This window comes from Lathamus discolor, chromosome 1, assembly GCF_037157495.1.
Source record: "Lathamus discolor isolate bLatDis1 chromosome 1, bLatDis1.hap1, whole genome shotgun sequence".
NCBI classification, from domain to species: Eukaryota; Metazoa; Chordata; class Aves; order Psittaciformes; family Psittacidae; genus Lathamus; species Lathamus discolor.
This window is the reverse complement of record NC_088884.1, coordinates 91,955,877-91,980,357: the sequence shown is the minus strand read 5'-3', so window position 1 is coordinate 91,980,357 and position 24,481 is coordinate 91,955,877. Positions and strand designations below refer to the sequence as shown.

General features: G+C 43.7%; 1 protein-coding gene across 2 annotated transcripts in view; it reads left to right on the top strand.

Annotated features, from left to right (window-relative positions):
* The window catches only part of ARSJ (arylsulfatase family member J), a 73,597-nt gene that overhangs the window by 33,397 nt on the left and 15,719 nt on the right, over window positions 1-24,481 (top strand). Inside the window, exon 2 of one of the 2 annotated variants that reach the window (XR_010614051.1) lies at window positions 21,732-23,301. Coding sequence is in view for 1 of the 2 variants with exons in the window: in XM_065686235.1 (XP_065542307.1) it covers window positions 21,732-23,133 (1,402 nt within the window). In the remaining variant the exon portion in view is untranslated. Of the gene's footprint in view, window positions 1-21,731; window positions 24,365-24,481 lie in introns of those variants that run through there. The other variant, XM_065686235.1, reaches the window with a different exon arrangement.

Sequence of the window (24,481 nt, the reverse complement as noted above, 5' to 3'; positions counted from 1 at the left end):
GCTGAAGTGCTCAGGCTAAAAATTATGCAGAACCCAGAAGAAACTGTGTCTCTTGGCTCCCAGCCCTCCCTTTCAAGTAAAGGTTATTCTTTTTGCTAATGATTCAGTGCCACTGCTATTGCCAGTAAATGTCAACCCAGAAAACTATCTGTGGTGTTGAAAAGTCAAAATATATTTTATTCTTCAATCTAGATAAAGCTGTTCTTGGTATCATCAGGTCTTTCCTGGGAAAATTTCTTCAGTTCTGGCAGAATCTCTGGAGTGGCCCAAAAACAGGTTCTGGCTTGTGTCTGTACCAGGATACCTGCAGAGCCAACAGTGAAGGGCATGGTTATCTCACTGGAAGGAAAAAAAAAATGGTAGTGTTAAAAATCTTGAACAGGAGGTGTCTGGGTGGGCATTGCAGTCTGTGTAGATCTTGCAGTTATGTTGCTAAAGTGGAGGAGGTGGGTTGCGTGCCTCTCAGTTTCAGTTTTGAATCACATTTTTTTACTATGCAACTGATGTGTTAAGCAGTACCAGTTACAAGTGTCTAGAAATGTGCAATTAAGCTTTAAACATGAATGCTCAGCTATATCATATTGCTCTAGGTGGATATCGTGATATGTTGAATTGATGTGTGATAAATGGGAGATGAAGAGATAATAATTTCATTTTAATGTAAATGTACAAGTTTTACAATAACAATATATGATAGGTTGCATTAAGTAGAACAATTAGAATAGCAAAGCTGAGATGAAGCAGAAATAATTATGCAATAATATTTCTTAATTAATTGTCATTCACAATGGATCTCTACAGTGGAAAAGGGGTTTCCTGCATTAATCCAGGGACTTATTTTGATATTTTTATAACACAGAGCAAAAATTTATCCAAGAGTATTCAGTTGAAACTGATGGAATTGATCCTTCTAATTAAGTAGCTACATACTGATTAACCGTGCTAGAATCTCTTCTCTCTTTGCTGTAATAGGTGCTTTGAGACAGTTGAGCTTGAAACGTATCATAGAGCAGGATAATGGGAATATTAAAAAATACTAAAGGGAAATTGTGGCCAATACCACTTGTTTAGCATACTCTCAGTGATTTATCTCTAATTTTAAGTTACAGTCTTAAAAACTAATCTAAGGTTTCAAAAGAAAATGGCTTATTATACACTTCAGTGCAATAAAGTGATGAAACTATGACATTCCTCAATGTCATGCTCAGAAATGGAATAATTGGATTTTGCATGAAAGTATCTAAAGCACTTGAGATGTCTCTGAAGCACCAAATAACACTGAATTTTCGTCAGTGTCATAATGTTCTTTAATTATAAATCAGCTCTCTCTCTCAAATGATATCATATAAAACCATGACATGGTGGTTGTTAACCTGGATTTTACATCTTGTCATTTTGTCCTCAGTCATGCTTGCTGACAACTCAGGGTCACTATACAGCATTTTGCCTGATAAAGGCTCTAAGTACTAGACAAATGAATAATTCAAAAATAGTAATAAGTGGTCAAAATGGGTACTTTAATTAAAGTGTAAGGTAAGAAAATAACTGGCTGCTGCCTTAAAGACTGCTATCAAGTTTGTCTTTTATTATGAAAGATGTCTTCTTATGAAAGGTAAACACATAATGAATATATTTCAAGTCTCTTAGATGTGTGTATGTGAATGTATTTAGAATAGAATCATAGAATAGTTAGGGTTAGAAAGGACCTCAAGATCATCTAGTTCCAACCCCCCTGCCATAGGCAGGGACACCTCACACTAAGCCATCCCACCCAAGGCTTCATCCAACCTGGCCTTGAACGCTGCCAGGGATGGAGTACTCACAACCTCCCTGGGCAACCGATTCCAGTGCCTCACCACCCTAACAGGAAAGAATTTCCTCCTTATATCCAATCTAAACTTCCCCTGTTTAAGTTTTAACCTGTTACCCCTTGTCCTGTCACTACAGTCCCTGACGAAGAGTCCCTCCCCAGCATCCCTATAGGCCCCCTTCAGGTACTGGAAGGCTGCTATGAGGTCTCCACGCAGCCTTCTCTTCTCCAGGCTGAACAGCCCCAACTTCCTCAGCCTATCTTCATACGGGAGGTGCTCCAGTCCCCTGATCATCCTCGTGGCCCTCCTCTGGACTTGTTCCAGCAGTTCCATGTCCTTTTTATGTTGAGGACCCCAGAACTGCATACAATACTCCAGGTGAGGTCTCACAAGAGCAGAGTAGAGGGGCAGGATCACCTCTTTTGCCCTGCTGGTCACACTCCTTTTGAGGCAGCCCAGGATACGGTTGGCTTTCTGGGCTGCGAGCGCACACTGCCGGCTCATGTTCATTTTCTCATCGACCAGCACCCCCAAGTCCTTCTCTGCAGGGCCGCTCTGAATCTCTTCTCTGCCCAACCTGTAGCTGTGCCTGGGATTGCTCCGACCCAGGTGTAGGACCTTGCACTTGTCATGGTTGAACTTCGTAAGGTTGGCATTAGCCCACCTTACAAGCGTGTTAAGGTCCCTCTGGATGGCATCCCTTCCCTCCAGCATATCAACCGGACCACACAGCTTGGTGTCATCGGCAAACTTACTGAGGGAGCACTCAATCCCACTGTCCATGTCAGCGATGAAGATGTTAAACAAGACCGGTCCCAACACCGATCCCTGAGGGACGCCACTCGTTACCGGTCTCCAGCCGGACATTGAGCCATTGACCACAACTCTTTGTGGGCAGCCGTCCAGCCAGTTCTTTATCCACCGAGTGGTCCATCCATCAAATTGATATCTCTCCAATTTAGAGAGAAGGATGTCGTGTGGGATAGTGTCAAATGCTTTGCACAAGTCCAGGTAGATGACATCAACTGCTTTACCCTTATCCATCAGTTCTGTAGCCCCATCATAGAAGGCCACCAAATTGGTCAGGCAGGATTTCCCCTTAGTGAAGCCATGCTGGCTGTCACCAAGCACCTTGTTGTTTTTCATGTGCCTTAGCATGTTGTCCAGGAGAATGAGCTCCAAAATTTTACCAGGCACAGAGATGAGACTGACTGGTCTGTAATTCCCCAGGTCTTCCATTTTCCCCTTCTTGAAAATGGAGGTTATATTTCCCTTTTTCCAGTTGTCGGGAACTTCACCTGACTGCCATGATTTTTCAAATACGATGGCCAGTGGCTTAGCAACTTCATTCGCCAGCTCCTTCAGGACCCGCGGATGGATTCTATCAGGTCCCATGGACTTGTGTGCGTTCAGATTTTGAAGATGGTCTCGAACCAGATCCTCTCCTACAGTGGGCCCAAGGCCTTCATTCTCACAGGCCCTGCGTCTACCTTCTAAGACCTGGGTGGTGCAGTCAGAGCCTTTGCCAGTGAAGACCGAGGCAAAGAAGTCATTCAGAACCTCAGCCTTCTCCAAATCCTGTGTAGCCAGTTCTCCCAAAAGCTTCCTCAGGGAGCCTGTGTTGTCCCTACTCTGTTTTTTGTTTGCTACGTACCTGTGGAATCCCTTCCTGTTATCCTTAACATCCCTGGCTAGGTTTAATTCTAACTGGGCCTTAGCCTTCCTAACCTGGTCCCTAGCTTCCCAGACAACATCCCTGTACTCTACCCAGGCCGCCTGTCCTTGCTTCCATTTTTTATAAGCCTCTTTTTTCCTTTGAATTTTCCTCAGCAGCTCCTTATCCATCCAAGGAGGTCTCCTGGCCCTTCTGCCTTACTTCCTTCCAGCTGGGATGCAGCACTCCTGAGCTTGTAGCAGGTGATCCTTGAATATCAACCAAGAGTCTTGGACCCCCTGTCCTCCAGGGCTATATCCCATGGAACCTTACTAAGCAGGCTCCTGAAGAGGCCAAAGTCTGCTCTTTTGAAGTCCAGGGCAGTGAGCTTGCTACACCCTCTTCTCACTGTCCTGGGGATCTCAAATTCGACCATCTCGTGATCGCTGCATCCAAGGCTGCCCTGGAGTACCACATTCTCAACAAGCCCTTCCCTGTTGGTGAGCACAAGGTCAAGCATGGCACCTCTCCTTGTTGGCTCCTCTATTACTTGCAGAAGGAAGTTGTCTTCCACACAATCGAGGAACCTCCTGGACTGCTTGTGCCGTGCAGTGCCATCTTTCCAACAGATGTCAGGGTGGTTGAAATCCCCCATGAGAACAAGGGCCTGCGAGTGTGAGGCTTTTCCTATCTGTCTGTAGAGTGCTTCATCCACAGGTTCTCCTTGATCAGGCGGTCTGTAACAGATCCCCACAGTAATGTCCCCCATAGCTGTTTCCCTTTAACCCTGACCCACAAACTCTCTGTAAACTGCTCACCTGTCCCCAGACAGAGTTCCATGCTCTCCAGCCTTTCCCTAACATAAAGGGCAACTCCCCCTCCCCGCCTGCCAGGCCTGTCTTTTCTAAAGAGCCTGTAACCTTCCATTCCAGCACTCCAGTCATAGGAGCCATCCCACCATGTTTCTGTGATGCCTATTATATCATACCCCCGTAGACATGCACACATCTCTAATTCCTCTTGTTTGTTCCCAATGCTACAGGCGTTTGTATAGAGGCATGTGAGCCGAGCTCCAATTGAAGCCGGCTCGTTGGCTGGAGCAGCTAGAATATATCTACATTGTTCTGAGCATTTATTATAGGTGTTGGCAACTGACTGGGTGTGTTGGGATGGAATGATGCCCCCCTCCCCCAGTACATCTAGTTTAAAGCCCCCTTGACCAGTCTGGCAAGCCTCCTACCAAAACTGTTCTTCCCCTTCTTTACCACAGCAGCTCCACCAGCTCCCAGTAGACCTGGCCTACTAACTTCAGTCCCATGTTTAAGACACCCGATGACACCAAGCTGTGTGGTCCGGTTGATATGCTGGAGGGAAGGGATGCCATCCAGAGGGACCTTAACACGCTTGTAAGGTGGGCTAATGCCAACCTTACGAAGTTCAACCATGACAAGTGCAAGGTCCTACACCTGGGTCGGAGCAATCCCAGGCACAGCTACAGGTTGGGCAGAGAAGAGATTTAGAGCGACCCTGTGGAGAAGGACTTAGGGGTGCTGGTCGATGAGAAAATGAACATGAGCCGGCAGTGTGCGCTCGCAGCCCAGAAAGCCAACCGTATCCTGGGCTGCATCAAAAGGAGCGTGACCAGCAGGTCAAAAGAGGTGATCCTGCCCCTCTACTCTGCTCTTGTGAGACCTCACCTGGAGTATTGTGTGCAGTTCTGGGGTCCTCAACATTAAAAGGACATGGAACTGCTGGAACAAGTCCAGAGGAGGGCCACGAGGATGATCAGGGGACTGGAGCACCTCCCATATGAAGACAGGCTGAGGAAGTTGGGGCTGTTCAGCCTGGAAAGAGAAGGCTGCGTGGAGACCTCATAGCAGCCTTCCAGTACCTGAAGGGGGCCTGTAAGGATGCTGGGGAGGGACTCTTCATCAGGGACTGTAGTGACAGGACAAGGGTAACGGGTTCAAACTTAAACAGGGGAAGTTTAGATTGGATATAAGGAGGAAATTCTTTCCTGTTAGGGTGGTGAGGCACTGGAATCGGTTGCCCAGGGAGGTTGTGAGTGCTCCATCCCTGGCAGCGTTCAAGGCCAGGTTGGATGAAGCCTTGGGTGGTATGGTTTAGTGTGAGGTGTCCCTGCCTATGGCAGGGGGGTTGGAACTAGATGATCTTGAGGTCCTTTCCAACCCTAACTATTCTATGATTCTATTCTGTATATATTCACATACACACACAGACAAGGAAAAAGAAATAATTTCTTAGTGCATGGACCAATCCCTATAATGCTGTTGAGTCCATTCGGTCCATGATGTCAGGTTCCATCCTCGTAACAGTCTTTCAGGGCAGTAAAGGCTGTGTGCAGCGTTGGATCGTTGCCTGCTGATGCTGATTGTTCCTTCACTGCAGAGCTCTCTGGTTCTATCAGAATTCATTCTCTGTTGGGATGATGGTTGGAGGGAAGTCAGGGCCAGTCGGTGGTGACCTGAAGACATCTAGTTGATGGGCTATAAAAGTATTACACAGCAGGCAACAGCATACAATTAAGTTCATTGGTTGTTTTCCCCTAAAATCAAATCCCCTTGAGGTATACGTCGGACTTCCCCATCTTCCTGCATTGCCCACCAAGTATATCCTGGTCCCTGAGCAAAAGCAATCCCACGAGTGGGTTTGCCTTTACCTGAAGCAGGAATAACCCAGACTGTCTTCCCCAGCAAATTCTTCATGTGCACCACAGGAACTTTCTCCCCTTCTACAGTATGTAAAAGTTCTGACTGGGCTGGACCAGCCCTTTTGGCAGATCCTGTGGTGTTGACCAACCAGGTGGCCTTTGATAAGTGTGTATCCCAATGCTTGAAGGTTCCCCCACCCATTGCTCTCAGTGTGGTTTTTAACAGCCCACTGTACCGTTTGATTTTCCCAGAGGCTGGTGCATGGTAGGGGATGTGATATACCCACTCAATGCCATGCTCTTTGGCCCAAGTGTCTATAAGGTTATTCTGGAAATGAGTCCCATTGTCTGACTCAGTTCTCTCTGGGGTGCTGTGTCGCCACAAAATCTGTTTCTCAAGGCCCAGGATAGTGTTCCGGGCAGTGGCGTGGGGCACAGCATATGTTTCAAGCCATCCGGTGGTTGCTTCCACCATGGTAAGCACATGGCGCTTGCCTTGGCGGGTTGGTGGGAGTGTGATATAGTCATTCTGCCAGGCCTCCCCATATTTGTACTTCAGCCATCGTCCTCCATGCCAAAGAGGCTTTAACCGTTTGGTTTGTTGTCGTGGTTTAAACCCAACCACAAAAGCTCGTTCACTCACCACCACCTCCCCCAACCCTCCCCGCTCCCGGAGGTATGGGGAGGAGAATCGAGAGAATGTAACTCCCACGGGTTGAGATAAGAACAGCCCAGTAACTAAGGTATAACACAAATCACTACTGCTACCACCAATGATTATATTGATAAGAGAAAATAACAAGAGAATATGATACCACCGCTGAACGAGTTCGACCCCCTCAAAGAGAGAGCGTGCCCTTCCGGGTAACTCTCAGTTACCACCCTGGGCATGATGTGCTGTGGTATGGAATACCTCTTTGGCTAGCTTAGGTCAGGTGTCCTGTCTCTGCTTCCTCCTGGCCTCCCCTCTTCCCCGGCAGAGCATGAGACTCACAGAGTCCTTGGCCAGAATAAACATTACTTAACAACAGTTAAAACCAGTCGGTGTTATCAGATCTCTGGCCAGGCTGGAAGTCAAAACACAGAGCTTGCACCAGTTACTAAGAAGGAGCAAAACGGTTACTGGTAAACCCAGGACACTTGTTTAATTGCAGCACGTTTCACACTCATGAATAACCTGGGCAATAGTGTCCATTGTTAAGTCCACCCCTCGGTCATGGGCCCATCTGTATGTTGCATCTCTGTCCTGATGGCCAGAAGTGTCATGGGCCCACCGGGCCAAAAATAATTCACCTTTATGTTGCCAATCTAAGTCCATCTGAGCCACTTCAATCTTAGCAGCTTTATCCACTTGTTGGTTGTTCTGGTGTTCGTCAGTGGCCTGACTCTTAGGTACATGTGCATGTACACGGCATGTACGGCATACCTTCACCACCAGGTTCTGCACCCGGGCAGTGATATCTTGCCACAGTGCAGCAGCCCAGATGGGTTTACCTCTGTGTTGCCAGTTGCTCTGCTTCCATTACTGCAACCACCCCCACAGGGCATTTGCCGCCATCCATGAGTCAGAACTGAGATAAAGTACTGGCCACTTTCCTCGTTCAGCAATGTCCAAGGCCAGCTGGATGGCTTTCACCTCAGCAAACTGACTTGATTCGCCCTCTCCTTCAGCAGTTTCTGCAACTTGTCACCGAGGACTCCATACGGCTGCCTTCCATCTCTGATGCTTTCCCACAATACGGCAGGACCCATCAGTAAACAAGGCATGCTGTTTTTCACTTTCTGACAGTTTGTTATATGGTGGGGCCTCTTCAGCACGCATCACCTCCTCCTCTGGTGACATTCCAAAATCTTTGCCCTCTGACCAGTCCACGATGACTTCTAGAATGCCTGGACGACTGGGATTTCCTATTTGAGCTCATTGTGTAATTAGTGCAGCCCATTTACTCCGTGTAGCATCAGTTGCATGATGTGTAGAGGAGACCCTGCCTTTGAACATCCAGCCCAGTACAGGCTACCGGGGTGCCAGGAGGAGCTATGCTTCAGTGCCAATCACTTCCGAAGCAGCTCGAATCCCTTCATAGGCTGCCAGTATCTCTTTTTCAGTTGGGGTGTAGCTGGCCTCAGATCCTCTGTATCCCTGACTCCAAAAGCCGAGGGGTAGACCTCGAGTCTCCCCTGGAGCTTTCTGCCAGAGGCTCCAGGTAGGACCATTTTCCCCAGCTGCGGTGCACAGTACATTTTTTACATCTGGCCTGGTCCGGACTGGTCCAAGGGCCACTGCATGAACTATCTCGCGTTTAATTTGCTCAAAGGCTTGTTGTTGCTCAGGGCCCCATTTAAAATCATTCTTCTTCCAGGTCACATGATAGAGAGGGCTTACAATGAACTGTAATTTGGGATGTGCATTCTCCAGAACCCCACAGCACCCAAGAAAGCTTGTGTTTTTTTCTTATTAGTTGGTGGAGACATTGCTGTTACCTTGTTGATCACATCTGTGGGGATCTGGCAACGTCCATCTTGCCACTTTATTCCCAAAAATTGAATCTCCTGTGCAGGTCCCTTGACCTTACTCCGTTTTATTGCAAAACCGGCTTTCAGCAGGATTTGAATTATTTTCCTCCCTTTCTCAAAGACTTCTTCCGCTGTATCGCCCCACATGACAATGTCATCAATGTATTGCAGGTGTTCTGGAGCTTGCCCCTGTTCCAGTTCAGTCTGGATCAGTCCATGGCAGATGGTAGGGCTGTGTTTCCATCCCTGGGGCAGTCAGTTCCAAGTGTACTGGACACCCCTCCAAGTAAAAGCGAGCTGTGGCCTGCACTCTGCTGCCAAAGGAATTGAGAAAAACGCATTGGCAATATCAATTGTGGCATACCACTTGGCTGCCTTTGACTCCAGCTCATACTGAAGTTCTAGCATGTCCGGTACGGCAGCACTCAATGGCGGTGTGACTTCATTCAGGCCACGATAGTCTGTTAGTCTCCACTCTCTGTTAGACTTTCGCACTGGCCATATGAGGCTATTAAAGGGTTAGTGGGTCCTGCTGATCACTCCCTGACTCTCCAGTCTACGAATCAGCTGATGGGTAGGAATCAGGGAGTCTTGGTTGGTGCGATATTGCTGCCGGTGCACTGTTGTGGTCACAATTGGCACTTGTTGTTCAGCTTTCAGCAGCCCCACAACAGAAGGATCCTCTGAGAGACCAGGCAAAGGTGGACAGCTGCTCAATTTCCTCAGTCTCCAAAGCAGCAATACCAAAAGCCCATCGGTACCCTTTTGGGTCTTTGAAGTACCTTCTCCTGAGGTAGTCTATGCCAAGGATGCATGGAGCCTCTGGACCAGTCACAATGGGCTGCTTTTGGCATTTCCTCCCATTTAGGCTGATTTCAGCCTCCAGTACAGTCAACTCTTGGGATCCTCCTGTCACTCCAGAAATATAGATGGGTTCCACCCCGTGACAGCTTGACGGCATCAGGGTACACTGTGCACCGGTATCTACTAGAGCCTTATACTTCTGTAGGACTGATGTGGCAGGCCATCTGATCCACACAGTCCAGTAAATCCGATTATCCCCTACCTCCACATGGCTGGAGGCAGGGCCCCTCTAATAGTAATCACAACGTTGGACACTTAAGTCATATTGAAAGGGATTATTCTTCGTTATCACAGGAGCTGGAGTAAAGTCAGCTCTTCCACTCCATCTGGGTACCTGCTCACCAGAGACTGAAGCCACAGATCTCATGGGATGATCAGTCTTGGCCCTTGCTCCCCTCTTCAATTTGCTCACCCGTTCCTCCAAAGCTGAAGTAGGTTTTCCATCCCACTTCGTCATGTCTTCTCCGTGATCCCGCAGGTAAAACCATAGTCATATGGCCTGTGGCATATACCTTCTGTATCTTCTCTCTCGAATAATAGGACACCTTTTGTTAATAGCTGAGATGTGTGTTGGTACACGTGAGGAGCTGGATAAATCAGATAGATGGTCCCTTAATTGTTTGAGATCCTGGGACAGTTTTTTCCACAGCTGAGATGATGGAAGGGGTGAGGTTGAATTCTCGGAGTTTATGAATCATTTAATCCACCGTTAGTGGGACTATGTCATTCCAGGTTACTGTTGCCAGTGAATGGGCATGATGATGGGCATGATGATGACGGTGCATTCCATGTTAGTTTTCGCCACATGGGTCGTGTACATTCAACTTCATCTGGGTCTATGGGTATATCCCTGTTATTCGGCTTGATGTGATAGATCATCTCTACGATGGCTGATTCCCTCAGAGACTGGATGCCTTTGCCTAAAGTAGTCCACTTGGCCGAACGACTCATAACATCATCCTTGTATGGAAACTTTTCTTTCGCAGCTGCCAAGAGCTGCCTCCAAAGGCTGAGGGACTTTTTCTCTCTTGCAATTGCTTTGTCAGTTCCCCCTTCTCTAGCAAGTGATCCCAGCTGCTTGGCTTCACTGCCTTCTAGTTCGTGACTATCGGCCCCATTGACCCAGCATCGGAGCAACCAGGTAATGATGTGCTCACCTGGTTGACAGGTAAAATCTTTTCGCATATTCTTTAGCTCGGTTGAGGTCTAAGGTCGAGAAGTCACCTCTTCTTCGTCATGTGATGATGACTCCTGCTCAAATGCTGGACCAGGTGGTGAATACATTGTTTCTTCATCTTGATTCATGCTTCTTGCCTCTTTTTTGCTTTTTCTCTTGCTTACAGGGGCAACTGATATTGGTACGAATTGGTCCTCTGGTTTAGCTGCAGTGATTTTCACTGTGGTTTGAGTAGCAACTGTACTTGTCGCTGGGGGTGGTGTAGCTGCTGTGCTTGGAGCTGTGGTAGCCATGCTGTCTGTTGCGCCCAAAATTCGGGTAGCAACCGTACTTGTCGCTGGGGGTGGTGTAGCTGCTGTGGTTGGAGCTGGAGTAGCTGCGCTGACTGTTGCTTTGCCCTCAGATGCAGGGGCATTTTTTTCCTTTTGAAGGTGCTGGATAGTGTTGGACAAGGCCTTGTAAGCATAGGCCAAGCCCCAGCACGTTGCCATGATTTGTCTGTCTCTGGTATGGCCAGACTGACCACATACCTCATTTAAGTGTTTTACTGATTCTTCCAGATTTTGCACTTGTTTGGTGGTGAAATTCCAAAGTACTGGAGGAGCCCACTGACCTAGATACTTGCCCATACTATCCCACACACCCTGCCACTCATGGCTGTCCAGCCTTGGGGAAAATCTCTTGGTCCTCCTATATCATTGTTTAACGCCAGACAAGGCCAAAACCTGACTCTGCTTAACTCTTGAAATCAGACGAAATGGTCATGGGCAAAACACACTCTGTATGTGTGCCAACAGGGTGATCCCCATGACAATCAGCAAACAGGTCTCAACAGTATTAAAAGGCCATTCAAGAACTTCAGAACTCTCAAATGATGCTGTAAATGGGCTGGGAGGGGGGCTGGGAGGGTAAAAGAATGTCTCCTTCACAGGTTGACCACCCGAGAAGGCGAAAAAAGATGTGTAATTGCTAAGCACCTTTATTATATACCTCCCAAAGTATAAAGGTGGTGACCACACTGGGAACATAAGACCGATCAGTTTCATGATCAATAATTCTATTGTATTACAAGTCATTATCATAAAGTACAATGAGACAAAAACCTTAGCCCAAGCCCCACACTTGAAAAACACCAGCACAGCAAATACCAGCTCTACATAATGTACAGCATTCTGAAACCGTGAGATCAAGAGGAACAGCTTTGAGAGCCAATAAATCAGCATTGTGACAAGTGACTATTAATCCGGTCAGATCTGTCATTATCTCAACCCTTCGTGCCCCACATTGGGTGCCAAAAAAAACTGTCGTGGTTTAAACCCAACCACAAAGCTCGTTCACTCACTCCCCCCCCCCCTTTTCTTTTTCTCCCTCTTTCTTCCCCTCCCCTCCCTGACCCTCCCCGCTCCTGGAGGGATGGGGAGGAGAATCGAGAGAATGTAACTCCCACGGGTTGAGATAAGAACAGCCCAGTAACTAAGGTATAACACAAATCACTACTGCTACCACCAACGATAATATTGATAAGAGAAAACAACAAGAGAAGAGAATACGATAACCACCGCTGAACGAGTTCGACCCCCTCAAAGAGAGAGCGTGCCCTTCCGGGTAACTCCCAGTTACCACCCTGGGCATGATGTGCTGTGGTATGGAATACCTCTTTGGCTAGTTTGGGTCAGGTGTCCTGTCTCTGCTTCCTCCTGGCCTCCCCTCGTCCCCGGCAGAGCATGAGACTCACAAAGTCCTTGGCCAGAATAAGCATTACTTAACAACAATTAAAAACAATCGGTGTTATCAGATCTCTGGCCAGGCTGGAAGTCAAAACACAGCGCTTGCACCAGTTACTAAGAAGGAGAAGAACGGCTACTGGTAAACCCAGGACATGATCTCACTCCAGTCTCATGCAGTGCTGCAGCAGCAGCTGCAGACCACTTTTTGAAGTACCCGAGGGGGAAGTTTTTCTGCATGCCAGTTTATGGCTTTTAGGCTCCATTTATCTCATTTTCTTCTGTTTTTCTTCCTATAAAATTGACTGCAGCCGGACTAAAAAAATAACCTCTTTTAAAGACGTGTTTTTTCTTTGCCGTTTGCTTGCCTTGATCGCAGAGAAATATGCAGTGCTATTGTATTTATGGGAGCTTCTCTTCTTGGAGTGTATCTCCGGTATATTCAAGAACTCACAGCATTGCATTTCTTTTCCTTGTAACATGTTGACTGGGTGTAATATCAGATGGGACTTATTTTTTGCTGATAGCCCAGAATTTGGTGGCGTCATCTGGATTTGTGGTTGGCATGCAAAGTATTTAGTCAAACTGTTTTTTTCTCATGTCACTTCCATGTAAGCATGAAACCCAGAGTGCTGATTATGCAATCACACATTTTACTTCCCCATTTTTCTAAATGAGTAACATTCTGTGATAAAGTTGGAAATGTTCTCTGTTTCCGCAGCTGCAGTAAACAGGGAGCAAAGGAAACAATAGTTGCATATACACGTGTGCATTCCAGCTGCTGCTGACTCCCACTTCATTGTCCTTTTCGCCCTCCCATTTGAGCAGACAAATTGTCTTAATGACAGGAAAAGTTAGGAGCAGATATGCTGACAGTTTAATAATATTTTTTTAAAAATCAGAATTAGGGTTTGAAAAAACTAATTGCAGCTGAATTTGTGGGGTGATTTAAAGTTGAAGCTTCTGCTTGAGTTGCATTATATGATTTTTATTTTTCCCTGCACTAACTACCCCCTGCAACCAGGGAGATTAACCCCAAGGAAATGCAGATAAAGATTTTGTGTTTCTTTTGTCTCCCAGCTTGGTTCCACACAACCTTTTTTGCCTTTAAAACTGGCAGATCTAGAGAGAACAGTTTCCTTCCTGCTGTTCACCAAGCTGTTCCTCACTCCTGGGGTGTATCAGCAGGAGTTGGGAAGATAAAAGAGAGAAGAGCTGGTCCATGTCCTTGTGATGCAAAATTGGTCAGAACATAGAGCCACAAACAACATTTTCTGCCTTGGTTCTCCAGCTTTTGAGCAGCAGGACCCAACACAGCTTCTGAACCATCAAGCAGTTCCCTGAAAGTTCCTCTGCTTCTTGTTATGGTTAAATGCTTATTTTGTTAATGTAACCCTGGGTGGCATTTCTAAGTGCTGGGTGATAAAAATGTATTTGTACGGGCATTATTTAAATGGCCACATGTCGGGGCTTCCATGAGATCAGAATTTCCAAATGATTTTGAGGTTGAGTTAATGCATCAAAGTCCAAACAGCATTTTATTAAACAAGGATACCTCAGCTCCTGGAGGTCCTCGGAAAAAGGTAAATGGAGCAATAAAGGTAACATTAATAATCCATGAATAAACCACTACTTAGGTTTTTTTCTTTTCCTGTATTTGATGGCAGAGTCTTAGCTGACTTAAAATCCAAAAAAAAAAAAAAAAAGAAAAAACACACACAAAAAAAAGGAAAAAACCACAAACAACCCACAAAACCAAAAACCTACCATCCCCCCAAAAAACCTTGAATGTAAATTCAGAAAGTAATTTCAGTTAGTCATTTTTTGTAAACACTTGGTTCAGAAATTGTTATTTTTCTGCTCTGATTTATAAGCATATAAAAATTCAAGGAATACAGCTGAACATGAAATGAATGGGTATGTCTGCATGTGAAAACTTCAATTTTCTTTCATCTGGGCCAGCACAGTGAAGTCTGCAAAGGTTTGAAATTCACATCTAGTCTTTATCGTTGCACTTGCTTCTCTGATCCATCTACGTTCACAACCTGCCTTTCCCCCTGCCAAATATGAAATTTATAAGCTAGGAAACAAAAATGATTAAATGATAGATTCACAGAGGGGTTTTTTTCTGTCATATGTTGAAGTTTGTCAGAAGACTTGAGCAGAGAAAACGCTCTCAGGGGCCCGTTCAGATTGACTTGGGATTCCCTGCCCATACATCTCTATTTCTTTTCCAAGAGAAGCTGTAAACCTAAGGCAATGACACACACCCTGGTCTCATCCCAGTGTGTGTTCAGCATTCAGTCAATTGAATAGTTGGGAACCAGGACTATTGGGACCAGAGGGATCATGCCAGTCTCTGGAAGTGGACAGTTTTTGCCTCCCTCAAATGTCTAAACAAAATTAAGCAGTGTTTGTCAGGCTGTGGCACAGACATTTGCTTCAGCAGAGCTCGTCTGAACGCTCCATCCTGTGAAGAACTGCCTGCATGCTCTGATAATAAATCTTTATTCCTCTTTTTTCTGCTAGGAGTTTTTCTCCTGGAAGTCATGTACCCACCATTTCAAAGAAGTGACTTCCTACCTATAGGAAGTCATATAAGTCATATAAGTCATATAAGTATAAGTCATATAAGTAAAAGTATTTCATATCTAATTCAAACACTACCGGGACAATATTGTAGATATGCAGAATATCTTACCCACAATCTTAAGCAGGTAATAAAATAGGCAGCATAAGCCAATACATGCTTTCTACCCTTAAATTATATTGGAAAAGGGTATGCTTTGTGACAGACCATGTTCTGATGCAGAAGGCTTTCTCTTCCCTCTTCAGTGTTGTTTGGATTAAGATCTGAATAAAAAATGGTTAAAATACCGGGACAAAATGCTGCACATATGACTTGAGAGTTCTTTCCATACCTGCAGCATCACTCATGTTCATGGCACAGACTTTTGATTGCTTACTTTGGTCCTGTTTCAGCCAACTACCTGGCTGAACTCACATTCTTATTTAAACTGCAAGTTAACCTGAAGCCTTAGCTATAACTTTATTTTGGAACCGAGTGTCTGGAACTTAAGGCAGAAAAAAGGCACTTCCTCCCATGCTGCTGCATAGTTGCTATTTTTGAAAGACAAACTTTAACTTCTATGGTATAGGCTCAGGGCTCCTTAGGATTTTTTTCTAAGACTATATTGCATGAAAACCAAAACTTTCATGTTAACATTTAGAAAACACATCATGTGGAATACTACACAGTTGCCATAGAATCATAAGATAGGTTGGGCTAGAAAGGACCTTAAGATCATCTAGTTCCAACCCCCCTGCCATGGGCAGGGACACCTCACACTAAACCATACCACCCAAGGCTTCATCCAACCTGGACTTGAACACCGCCAGGGATGGAGCACTCACAACCTCCCTGGGCAACCGATTCCAGTGTCTCACCACCCTAACAGGAAAGAATTTCCTCCTTATATCCAATCTAAACTTCCCCTGTTTAAGTTTTAAACCATTACCCCTTGTCCTGTCACTACAGTCCCTGACGAAGAGTCCCTCTCCAGCATCCCTATAGGCCCCCTTCAGGTACTGGAAGGCTGCTATGAGGTCTCCACGCAGCCTTCTCTTCTCCAGGCTGAACAGCCCCAACTTCCTCAGCCTATCTTCATATGGGAGGTGCTCCAGTCCCCTGATCATCCTCGTGGCCCTCCTCTGGACTTGTTCCAGCAGTTCCATGTCCTTTTTATGTTGAGGACCCCAGAACCGCACACAATACTCCAAGTGAGGTCTCACGAGAGCAGAGTACAGGGGCAGGATCTCCTCCTTCAGCCATAGACCATCAGTACTGAAGAAATGTGTTTAGAGTTTAGCTAACTTGGTCTTATTTAGAACAGAATCAAATTTGCTGCCATAACAAATACTGAGATACCTGCTGCCTGCTTTTGCTGTCGTGGAAGCATGGTAAGTGGAAATTAGCAAAGGCAAGACTTGTCATCTGAATCTAAGTCAGGAAAAGACTGGAAATAAAAAAGACGTGAAAATTTAGAAAACATTTTGCTTATCAGTAAATTTACTCAGTGCAGAATGAGGGAGAAGCACTGTAGCTACAGGCTGTGGCTGTCGTCATCAGTCTGAAGGGATGATGACTGCTTTGTAGCACTTCATGTTGGGCTGTGGTAAGCTTATCTGCATCTCATTTAAATCACCTTAGCTCTATCCTATTCCCTAGTGGCTCGTGTATCAACCTGTCCCTTTTCCAGCTTCACTCCTTCACTTTAGTTTTTAAAACCTTAGCAGATTCCACATAAAACATTTAGATTTATGGCCAGTATTTCTGATCCAAATAATTTTTGTGTGAGTCTTTCGTGTTGGCGTCTATGTCTTATCAGGAGCTCTGCATCTCTCTGCCATGAGCTTCACCAACCTTTTTGGAGGGCTAAAAGAAGAAGAACCTCCAGTCAGCTTCTGCTTGCCTGACAGGCATCTTACAGAGCCCAAACCAACTTTGAGGTAAATGAGAATAAACGTATCTCTTCAGAGTAACAGCTTTTCCAAACGTTGAGGGTTTGTGGGCACCATGCTAAAGCCTCAGTACCCTATAAAGTCTTTACTTTCTCTATTTTCTCTTATGGATCATTGAGTTCAGCTTCTAATGATTTGCTGGTGGCACGTGGGATGTTTGGGATTGTTGGATTTTTCACCCCACTAACTGGGACCTCTGAGGACTCGAACCTCCAACCGAAAAGTGTCACTGATTCCTATATTCTTTACTCAACTGAAATAGCTATATTTCAAGCTGTTGTGTTTTACACAGTTTCAGGTATGGTATCGAAGACTGTTCTTTAGCAGTCCCTTTAGCCTACTTTATTAACTGGTATCTACTTGTTGTACTTTAATATTTTTAACAAGGAGATGGATAATCATCAGTAATGATCCCTTTAATTCATGTAACATGCATAACCTCAGTACTGTTGGTCTGTTTGCAACTCCTGGCAACAACTGGCAAATTATTATTTTTTAAATTTAAAATAGTCTTTTCTAAATCCTAGGCTAGAGTTTAGTATTTTAAAAATCATTTATTTTTTTACATATCCTGAACTCTGTAAGCATAATAAAAATACATTTTCCACATGTTCTACTAGAACTATGCTAGTAAAAGTTCCTGAAATTAGAAACCTCAAACTGTGCGTCTTTGTTAATCTTCAGTAAGCCTTGAAAGAATCTCAGTTTGAAGACAATTAATGCAGTATTTTAAAATTATGAAAGCTTAAAATCAGTAGTTTTGTACAGGCACATTATAAAATTAGAAACATCCCAGCCTCTTGCTCAGTGCAGAATCCACCCTGAAGTTAAGGGGCAAAATAACAGAAAACTCCTTAGGGGATTTTTTTTTTTAAGGAGAACTGTTTTGGCCTACATGTGTTTAAGACTGCATAAGTACCACGGGGATGTGGGGAATGCCAGGAGAATCTCTTCTACTACACAGACCTTCAATCTTGTTCTCTGCTTCAGGGGAATAGTAGTGAAAATGTGCAAAGATTACTGTCATCAATCTGCTTCTGTACTTTGGTTTTCTCCCCAGATAAGAACTGGGTAACTCTTTAGCTTTACGAAGGACATCAGAAGGCGGAAATTAAGCCTCCAAATGTTAATGCATTCCTCAGCTCAGGTCAAATTGACTTTTGTGTACCCATGGGGATTTACATCCACAAAGATTCTGGCATTTGAATGTGCATTTGACTTTTAACAACTTCATGGTCTCTGCACCTTGAGACTGAAAGTGGAATAATGTAACAGCCACTGTCTTAGCTTTGTGTCTTTCTAGATCAAAACAGGAATGGCAATCATACTGGAAAGCAGTATTGTGAACTCAAACTCAGGATAGAGGATTTGTTTGTTTATTTTAAGAATTCTCTAAAATCTTTTTCTCAGCACACAAGAAGCAAAGGCCCTATTAAGTCATCAAGATACTCCCACTGGGAGCCTGTTGCTTTCAAGTTTCCACCACAAACAAGTGAACAAAGTGGTGTAACAGTCAACTAGTATTGAACACCTGGAACAGTTATCAGTGATTTTACTATAAAATCTGAACAGCATCCACACTAGTAAAATAGAAATAAAATGTAAGAAATGTGCAAAGAAGAGCCATCCCCATGTAGTGAGCATAAATTAATTTTCAATATGCGAATGATTAGCTGAATTTTTCACATAAATTTTACTTAGTTCCTTGTTCTATTAAGTCCTGTATTTCTGGTAGATATTTCTAATAGAAACAGCCACAATCTAGAAACTTGGAGAGGTAAGGAGTAAGAGAGCGTAGTACATGTGTATAAAATATTCACAGGTCTTGAACCCCTATACTTTGTACAGAATATTATCGGTCTGTTACCTTTCTGTAAACACCGTCCATAAGGGTCAAAGTCCAAACTATGACATTAGGCTCTGTGGCCTGTCAGCATTTGCTTATATTTAATTGGTTACTAGTGTTGTAATTATGATGAATTCCAGACTATTCATGCTCATAACTTGCTTTCTGCATTTGGAATTAAATTCAACCAATTCATTCTAAAGAATTTGCTAATGTTGTGGTGGAAAGCAGTGAATGTCTTTCACAGACACTTCATGCAGTTAGTGAGCTCATGAGTTTATCTTCGAGAGAACTGCCCACAAATCAGCATCTGCCTCTTATTTCCTTTGTGTTTTGCTTTTTTTCGGGTTTTTTTTTTTTCCTCTTTCACAGTCTAAATACAGTTTCAAAACAGTAATCTTGAGATGCTTTTCCTATTGTTACTAATGCCATTTACTTCCACATAATCACTGTCTTTCGATGTCATTACTTTGTTTTCCCATGAATGGTCTGCAAGTCCTCTGAAAGCAAAAGACTTTCACTGAAAAAGCAATATTGGCACATAATGGATCAATTAGGAAGGCATGTGGCACAGCAGGGTGAATAGATCTTGACCGTTTTGTAATAGTGAAGAATATTCTGATAATTACAGCTTGATATTTCTTTGGAACATTTCTCCAGCTCGAATATTTTTACTTAAAATTGGCTATTTTGCAGATCCCTTTTTACGCATCTGAATATCTAGAATCTATTTGTGTACATAGATGTATATTAAGAAGCATAGCTATGCCATAAATAGCATACACCAACACACATGGGAAACACACAAAAGTCTTCTGCAAAAAGACAGCAGCAGGGACCTGACACAGGACTGCTCTGTGTTTGTTGTAACCAGCATATTGAGGGCACTGCTGAAATAAAATGCATTGCTGTATGCCAGGTATTTTCCTAAAAATATAATCTATAACTGAGGCTAATTCTTGATATTTTTTGGTACAGTATTTGTCAGAATAACAGTGTAGGAATTCTATGCTTGGCTAAATAATCGAAAAGCCCAAAGTGGGGAATCTGCCTGTTTATGAGCTCTTTATGAGAATTAACTTTGTATTAATATCATACTTTGTGTAGGCATTTTCAAGAGGCAGATTGGTTTTGCAATGTGTTGCAAATTCTGTTGCCTGTTCACCCCAGGCTTAGGTTCTGTGTCAAGGAGAAAGGTGGAAGGATCTCTATTGCAACAGCACTGCTTTAAAGAATGCTGACTTCCAGCAAAATTGGCTTATCTGGAGAGAAACTGTCCATCTGGGATTGGAGCTGATCTCAAGATAGAGGAGTCTGTCAACATTTGGGAAAGCAGAAGCTGTTTACTAAAATAGCGGGAGGGGTGGGGGGTGGAGGTGGGGCAAGGACTTCTTCACTTGGATCAAATAAAGGGAATTTACTGAAGGAGGTGAACAAGGCAGAGGAAAGAGAAGGGGAAGGAAATGAAATGTCTTGTGAACGTAGTTCCCTGAGGACTCTTAAAGATGGAATGAACCGAAGTATGGGGCACTGTGATAGTCAGTGTGGTTTCCTTATTGAAGCTTACCTGTCCTAAAAGACAAGTCTCATACTTGAATCCTGGAAAAGATGTGGGTATTTCTGTGTGCATGACATTTCTTTTTCAAAAGGCAAGCGTAGATCAGAAGCCCTGAATTTTGAGAGTATGCTGTAACTACTGCAGTATCTCTTGTGTCATCAACAGCGTGTGATTCTTGGGACAACTGGATGGCAGGGCTCCAGATCCACAAGCTGGTACACAAACAATGCTCTGAAAAAGTGCCAGAGAGACAAAGTAAAGCAGCAGTGCTGCAGTATATTTGGTACAAGCCAGCTTAAAGCACAGGAGTGTGACAGCCAAGGCTTCTGCAATAAATTAATTAGACTAGATCTTCTGTTTCTGTGGAAATAAGTTCAAGAATAAAATGTGAGTTACACAATTATTACAGATAGGCAGTCATTAAAGACATCTCTGGTGCCTTCTAACATCTTGGCCAGGATGGAAGACTTTAAGTTATTTATGGGCAGCCGGAGTCTACTGCTTTTAATTTTCTAGATAGCTCAGGGGGTCAGTCAGGTTGGCAATACTAGCAGAATGTGTTAGGAAGCCCCAACTCACTGCCACAAATGAATAAAAGAAGAGGTTTGGGGGAAGATTCACAGTGTTGGTGGACCTGGCTGTTCTATTCATGCCTGAGAATTTAATCTCATTCTCAGGGAGAAATCTTCTTTGGTTTACAGTGTGCTGTTACATTTTAATTTTTAATGTCAAACTCATTTCAATGGATTTGTCCTTGGTTCTTAATACGTACTACTGCCCATGCTGATTTCAGTTTCTAATCATATGGAGGCCATATGTATTCATTACACATAGACTGTACTCCACGGCAGAATTTATTATCCTATCCTTTAATATACTGCTGTTACATGCTCAAAATCCAGCATATCTATATGCTGTAGATATGTTTACCACTAGCAAATTATGAGGCAGTGGAAAAATTGTATTTTTCCACAATGCAATTGTTCTGCTTTCTGGAGTTTTTTATTATACAGAAGGGATACCAACAAGGTCTAAGAGTTTGACCACTACCTTTAAAATAGGAGTGCCCAAATGGGTCCAGCAGGGAGAGAATTGTGTGATGCTGCTCTGTCATGTTTCCTGCTCAGTACTGTTGCCCACTGGCCAAAGGAGGTGAGAGAACCGTTCTTAAACATGTGTGAAGAGAAACAGCTATCAGTCTCCTGTTTCAGCAGGTCTAATAGTATGACTTTGTTAGTTTTTGACATACGCACTTCAAAATGTTTCCAGAGAAAACTGCTGCATTCATAGGAATATTTTCTGTTAGTTATGCACATGGGTGTCCATGCACAAGTAGGCTCTGAGCATTTCTCCCCACCACAGCCTAATGCCTGTCTCCTGTCTTTCTCTAGGTACCAGATACACACTGGCCTTCAGCACTCCATTATACGGCCAAGCCAGCCCAATTGCTTACCTCTAGATAACATCACGCTACCTCAGAAGCTGAAGGAGGTTGGTTATTCAACGCACATGGTTGGCAAATGGCACTTGGGATTTTATCGCAGAGAATGCATGCCCACGCAGAGAGGATTTGACACTTTCTTCGGCTCCCTGTTAGGCAGTGGTGACTATTACACCCACTTCAAATGTGACAGCCCTGGGATATGTGGCTATGACCTGTACGAGAATGACAATGCAGCTTGGGATCATGACAACGGCATCTACTCCACACAGATGTACACACAGAAAGTACAACAAATTTTGGCTTCTCATAACCCCAGGAAACCTATATTCCTCTATATTGCTTACCAAGCTGTTCATTCACCTTTGCAGGCACCAGGCAAGTACTTTGAACATTATCGATCAATAAATAACATCAATAGGCGAAGATATGCTGCAATGCTGGCTTGTTTGGATGAAGCCATAAACAATGTAACCCTTGCTTTAAAGCAGTATGGCTACTATGAGAATAGCATTATCATATATTCTTCAGATAATGGTGGGCAGCCAATGGCTGGAGGAAGCAACTGGCCTCTCCGAGGAAGCAAAGGGACCTATTGGGAAGGAGGGATCCGTGCTGTTGGGTTTGTCCATAGTCCCCTTCTGAAAAACAAAGGGTCTGTGTGTAAGGAGCTTGTGCACATCACAGACTGGTTCCCCACTTTGATCACCCTGGCAGAAGGGCAGATAGATGAAGATATCCAGCTGGATGGTTATGATATATGGGAAACCATTAGTGAAGGCAGACGTTCTCCACGGGTAGACATCTTGCACAACATTGACCCAATTTATACCAAAGCCAAAAATGGGTCCTGGGCAGCTGGCTATGGGATCTGGAACACTGCGATTCAGTCTGCCATCAGAGTGAATCATTGGAAACTACTGACAGGAAATCCAGGATACAGCGACTGGGTACCTCCACAGGCTTTCAGTAACGCAGGCCCCAACCGCTGGCACAACGAACGTGTTTCTTGGTCAGCTGGCAAAACAGTGTGGCTCTTCAACATCACTGCTGATCCCTATGAACGAGTGGATCTCTCCACAAGGTATCCAGATGTAGTGAAGCAGCTGCTGCGGAGGCTTTCGCAGTTCAATAAGACAGCGGTTCCTGTTCGATACCCACCGAAGGACCCTCGGAGTAACCCAAAGCTGAATGGAGGAGTCTGGGGTCCGTGGTTTAAAGAGGATGAGAAGAAAAAGAAAGCTGATAAAAGTAAAGGTGTGAATAAGCAAAAGAAGAACAAGAACAAGAAAAAAACAAATCAGAAAAAAGGACAGTCATTACATTGCCGTTCACGTCTTGCTGGTGCATAGACTCTAAGCACGTTCTTTTGCCAAGTCCAAGTCAGCTTAGCCAAAATTCTTGAACTTCAGACAGAATATACTAGAAATGCTAGCTCCGGACTGTGGATGAAGGTTGTCATCTTTAATTTTATTCTCTGATTTCACCAGCACAGGATATCTCAAAGCTTCGCCTTGAGTGTACGTAAGCATCTATATGACAAACTTTCTCCTCTACAGGATGAATGGTGCTTGCCCATCACTGCTAAATTCTAGATGACAACAGCAGTAATATCTCATTTCTGTAAACTAATTTTTGATGGAAAAATGGTGGTTTCTTGCCTAAATTAGTTGGAATATTTGGAGAGTATGGAGAATATTAGTGAGATGTTCTCAGATTTACAAGATGATTCATAGAGAGAAAGGGAAAACAAAACTTGAGAAACTCCATGGGTCAGAAAGTGTTAGTCGCCAAGCTATGACCTTTGACACAACAGCAAAAACCTGAAGCCACCAGAGTAACTTATTGGAGGTGCTGGGCAGGGGGCCATGGTCATGATGGGAGGAAAGCTGCTTCGAATTAGACTTTGTCTGTCTTACATAAATCAGAAATATTTTTTAAATGTCCTAGATGTGCGAAGCTCCCCCCATTTGTAATAAAACCAGTAGGTTGTTATTCAACACACATGAAGAGCTAGCAGACGCCAGATGTAATTTATTATAGGCATAGAGAAAAACACATCACCAAAGTGAATGTAATATTTTAACACTTTAAGATAACTATATAGCAATACATAAAGGACTTAATTTATTTTACAGCACAGTACTTATTTCTCATCCATTAAAACTTTAATTACGGGCTGATGCAAGGTACCCCTTTGGGTGCTAGGATTATTTGGTTTTTTTTCCTTTGATTTTTAATTTTATTTCCACTCTATTATTGAGATTTTATTTAACAGATCCATATCCTCAGAGTACTGTAAAAGAAAATACTGTATACACTGCTAGGATGAGAAAGGAAAATGATTCAGGTGCATCATTTCATTATGTATTTGCCTCCAATTATTTTGAATGTAACAAAGTGATTATTTAATTTAGTAGTCACATGAATATTGTTCAGTTTCTGTACAGAAGCTAGGCCATCTTCATGTCTGGGGGAAAATTCTACTTTAAACCTTTTATTTATGTATCTATTAAAATGGTTTATTTTTATGGCATTCATAAAAGTAACCTGCCTCTTTTTTTTTTTTTTTTTTTTTTTTTTGCATCAAATACAGCAATTCTGTTCTTGTTCATTTTAAATACTCATATTTTAAAAAACTTATTTTTAAAACTCAGCTTTTTATTACTATTATTTTTGGTTCAGGGATGATATTTTAAA